This window comes from Galeopterus variegatus, unplaced genomic scaffold (genome assembly GCF_000696425.1).
Source record: "Galeopterus variegatus unplaced genomic scaffold, G_variegatus-3.0.2 Scaffold216, whole genome shotgun sequence".
Classification (NCBI taxonomy): Eukaryota; Metazoa; Chordata; class Mammalia; order Dermoptera; family Cynocephalidae; genus Galeopterus; species Galeopterus variegatus.
In genome coordinates this window covers 326,095-330,984 of record NW_007726327.1, presented here as the reverse complement: position 1 = coordinate 330,984, position 4,890 = coordinate 326,095, and the positions used below count along the sequence as shown (strand labels likewise).

Sequence of the window (4,890 nt, the reverse complement as noted above, 5' to 3'; positions counted from 1 at the left end):
TTTTTAAAGATGACCGGTAAGGGGATCTCAACCCTTGACTTGGTGTTGTCAGCACCACGCTCAGCCAGTGAGCAAACCGGCCATCCCTATATGGGATCCGAACCCGTGGCCTTGGTGTTATCAGCACCGCACTCTACCGAGTGAGCCACGGGCCTGCCTAATTCATTTTAAATTAACTTTACAACAGTGCCTGACACATATTTAGTGCTTGTTTTTATCATTATTACTCAGCAGCTTATGTCAATAAAAATGGCACAGTACAGTCCTTGGAAGATAAAGAAGTATGAATTTAGAAATTCTGAATTTATAAGAGCCCCAAAAGAGTTTCAGACAATTCAGAGAACAATTCTCAGAGGTGAAAATCAACCTTGGAGGAAAAAAAGGCTATATGTACTCTAGTGTACTTTACTGACCTCTGTAGTTTTCTCCTAGTAACAACAACCAAAACCCTCTAAATCAGTGCATCTACAACAGAAATGGTACCATTCTCCAAAATTCAGTTCTTCATATACTGGGTGAGAGAAGTGTTGTTCAGTCATAAAAGCTTCAATTTATAGCTAGTGTCATTCAGTGAGTTAATTATGACACAGAAGGATTAGATTACCTATCTCCTAGTGATTACTTTCCTGTCAATATCAAAATTCTTTTCTTTACCCCCCCCCCTTTTTTTGGTCCTTTTTGAGACCAGCCGCACCCGCTCAGCCAGTGAGCGCTGTGAGCGCACCGGTCATCCCTATATAGGATCTGAACCCGTGGTGGGAGCGCTGCTGCGTTCCCAGCGCCACACTCTCCCAAGTGCGCCACGGGCTCGGCCCCTTTACCCTCTTTTTTAAAGGATAAGAAAGTGGTAGGCCAACTGGATTCTGAGACCTCTCAGAATTCAGATGAGTTGAAACTAGCATGACAAAAGGAGAACTCCCAGTTAAACACAGAGTTACCCTCTCTATGCCTCAGCAATCCCACTCTTAGGTATATATCCAAGAGAAATGAAAACATTTTTTCACAGAAAAACCTGTGCACAAATGTTCATAGCAGCATTATTTACGATAGCCAAAAAGTGGAAACAACCCAAATGTCCATCACCTGATGAATAGATAAATAAAATGTGGTAGGCCCATACAATGGAATATTATTCGGCAACAAAAATGAAGTACTGATACATGCTACAACATGGATGAACACTGAAAACATTATGTTAAATGAAAGAAGACAAACACATAAGGCCACATATTGCATGATTACATTTACATGAACTGTCAGAATAGACAAATCCACAGAGACAGATTAGTGGTTGCCAAGGGGCTGAGAGGAAGGGGGGGAGGAATAAAGTGACTGCTAATGGATATGGGTTTCTTTCCAAGGTTATCAAAATATTCTGAGATTAGATAGTGGTAATGTCTGCACAACGTTGTGAATACATAAAAACCACTGAATTGTACACACATAAAATTGGATTTTATGGTATGTGAATTATATCTCAATTTTAAAAAACTTCCACAAGGAGTAAAGCAATACAGAATAAATCATTCTTGGCTTTTTCCTAATAAATTCAGAATTAGATGGGCTACTAGTGAAAAATTTTAGGACCATTTGAAGGAGAGAGAGATTTCCTGGGATAAAAGTGAGAGAAATGAATGCACAAGAAGCAATACAAATAACCAATTACGCAGCCAAGAAAGGGAGGAGTAAATGAAGGCTGACTGGGGAAAAAAAAGCACCCAAAATGATTGGTTTCTATCTTTGAAGCCCTTAAAACTACAAAAATATTTATTCATTCAACAAATTTACATGTATTTAGCATTTACTACCTATCACGCACTGTGCTAAACACTTCATAGGTATAATGTCTCATGTTTAATGCTAACATCAACCCTACGGAGGCAGTTACTATCTTCATTTTATCAATGAGAAAATAAAGGTTTAGGGTGGTGAAGGTTATACAGCTAGGATGAGGCTTCAAAGCCAGGATTGTGCTCTAATGCTATAGAAGTCTAATCAGTATTCTTTCTATGTATGACAAAAAACAAAAAGAGAAATAAAAGAAGTTACTAAGCACCACAAATTGGAGTTTGTGCCTCAGAGAGCCAGAGCCGCAAGCTCAAAAGAGGAGCAGGGACAGCTTATACAATTTCTTCACTTTGCCCTCGGTCATCACCCAGGCTCTGTTTCCCAAGTTACTACCCCCAAATTAGATTTTGACTGTGGTAAGTATTTCTCTCCTTGAAGAATTACAATCTTAGTGTAGAAAGTCACACTTGGCAGCGCTTGAGAGAACTACATCAAGACAGGAGAAGAGAGGATTTGAAGGGATACACAGACAGCTGACATAGACACATTAATAATCTCACACCATCACACTATTTTCATGGCCTTGATCGTTCATTAAACCATACTTTGTGAAACAGAAGCCAAATTCTTGACAAGAAGTTGCCTTTACAAAGAACAAGTCCTGAGACATACAAAACCACCAGACTATGTAAAGCAGACAAGGCCTAACAGCCAGTAATGAGGCCTGGTTATCTTTTTCCGGGGTTGGGGGGATAGACTGGGAGGACGGCTGGCGGGTATGGGGATCTGAACCCTTGACCTCGGTGTTATAACACCGTGCTCTAACCAGTTGAGCTAACCGGCCAGCCCCCCGGTTATATTAATCATCTTGTACCACCACTCTTCCCTACCTAGCACACAGTATTCAATTCATCAACCAAAACTTACTGAGCATCTACTATATGCCTGGCTCTGTGCCATGTGCTGCAAATATACTGGAGTAAAAGACAAACATCGTTCTGATCCTCCAGGTTTACTAGGGTGAAGTGCTGAGTGCGCTCTGCTGAACAAATACACTTGCACACGCTAAACTATCAGTTCATGCAAAGCACTAGCTCCTCCTTGCTAGAGGACAGTTCCTCAGGTTCGGCACTACCGACATTTTGGGTGGGATAATTATTTGTTGTAGGTAGGTGTCCTGTACACCGCAGGATGCTTATTAACATCATCCCCGGCTTCTTCGCACTAGATGCCAGTAGCATTCCTCGAACTGTGACCATCAAACACGTCTCCGGACACCGTCAAATGTCCCCTGCGAAGGAAAACCGCCCCGGCTGGGCAGCACTGGTCTCGGGCCTTCCCAAGTGCTCTGTCCCCCAACCTCGATTCTCTATACATCCTTCAAATCTCAGCTCAAATGCACTTCCTCGGGGAGAGCTCCCGGATCCTTCCGACTAGATCCGCCCCTTCTGTTTTGTGCTCTTTGTAAGATTTCTGCACCCTACACTTCCCGAGGGCTGAGGACCGGCTTAACTGTGTGGTCCACGACGGCAGGGAACGTGCTGCCCGCTGTTTCCCTGGCCACTGGCACAGGGCCTGGCACACAGGTAAAGCAACTGCTCTGGAGTGAATGACAGAGGAGAAAGCAAAGCGATGAGAGGAGACGCCTGGGACAAGAGGCGGCGTGGAGGGCTTTAGGAAGCAGCGGCGGTGAAAGACGCGGGGGGTGGGGGCGGGAAAGGGGTCAGTTGTTCTGCGCACGCGCTTCGCTCTCCCCGGCCCCCAACGGAGGTAGGTCTCGAGCGTCTGAGGTTTCTACCCGATAGGGTCCGTCACTCCGCCGGGGACCCCCGAGGGAGGAAAACTTACGAGGGCCTGAAAGTGGGCGGTGAAATCCCTCACTCAGGGACACGGACTGCGGCCACCACGTCTACCGCGGGCGATGATTCGGCCCCTCAGCTCGCCCAACGGCCGTTACACGCCCGCCAGGCCGCGCACCTCGGAGCGCGCCGCCTCAGCCTCGCCCCTTTCTGCCCAACTCTGCCCAATCGGGAGTCGAGCCTCTCCGGTCTCCCGCCCCTTTCTGCTCTCCTCTAACCAATCGGGACGGGAGTCCTTCCAATCTCCTGTCGCTTACTGCCCACCTCTGGCCAATCGGGAGTCAGGCCGCGTTGGCCTCCCGCCCCTGCGCGCTGTTCGCAGGGATCTCTCTGCGTCAGATCCCCTGGCCCTCGGGCTTTTCTCTTCTGCCCCTTGTCCTGTCTCGCCGCCAGGAGGAGCCATGTTTTCCGCGGCTTGGAGGGGCCTGTTGGGCCTGTGCAGATGGGGAAGCTGGTGGCTAGGGGCACATGGGAATCCCATCCAACCTGTCACCCTCCTACCATTGCACCACCCACCTATCAGTCCGCCGGAAGCAGGGGGTCGGGTTGTGATCAAGAGTTAGCGTGTGGCCCGGGTCACTAACTAGTCAGGGTTAGGACTTGGTCTGGGTTAGAGTCAGTGGTCAGTCTGTACTCAGGACTCAGGTTGAAGGGTAAGGGATCAATCTTGCCTGCCTACCCAAACTTGGTCCCCAGGAACAGGAACTAAGTCCATTTGCATTAATAGTCGTGCATACTTGTGCTTGAAGAATCAGACTGGAAAATTGTTTCAAAGGAGGAATAAAACCATCAGCCAAAGGAATGAATCTTTGATAGTGAAATTTCAGGTTTCTAGAAACCTTACTTGGGAGGGAGAAGTATTAAAAAGTTGTGTGATTTCTTAACTTTGAAGAACCAGACATAAAGAGAGTTCATTATTGGATCAAATTCACTCTAGAGGAAGAACCCTCGGGATGTGTCCCAAAGTTCTAGCTCCTGCCTCTCTTTTTAACATTTTAAGGTAAGAATATAGCAGGTATAAAACAGCAAATTTAATGGATAATGAACCTGGATATGATATGATAGATTAATTTAGGGGGTATTCTCCGAATTTAGGACCACAAACCATTGTTTTTTTTGTTTTTGTTTTTGTTTTTTTTTTTGTCTTTTTTCCGTGTCCGGCAACGGATCGCAACCCTCAGTGTCGCAACCCTCAGTGTTGCCCCCGTACCGGACCGGGGACCGGCAACGGGATCGCAACCCT

At 46.3% G+C, this 4,890-nt stretch overlaps 2 protein-coding genes across 2 annotated transcripts in view; both read right to left on the bottom strand.

Moving 5' to 3' along the window:
* The window catches only part of LOC103585116 (centrosomal protein of 85 kDa-like), a 20,062-nt gene extending 16,355 nt beyond the window's left edge, over positions 1-3,707 (bottom strand). The window contains exon 1 of the mRNA XM_008565994.1: positions 3,637-3,707. The gene's annotated coding sequence lies outside the window, so the exon portion shown is untranslated. The remainder of the gene's footprint in view (positions 1-3,636) is intronic.
* LOC103585115 (pancreatic secretory granule membrane major glycoprotein GP2-like) overlaps positions 3,512-4,890 on the bottom strand; it is a 15,422-nt gene continuing 14,043 nt past the window's right edge. Inside the window, exons 7-8 of the mRNA XM_008565993.1 lie at positions 3,905-4,081; positions 3,512-3,642 (exon numbers count right to left, since the gene is read on the bottom strand). Of these exons, the coding sequence (XP_008564215.1) occupies positions 3,512-3,642; positions 3,905-4,081 (308 nt within the window). The remainder of the gene's footprint in view (positions 3,643-3,904; positions 4,082-4,890) is intronic.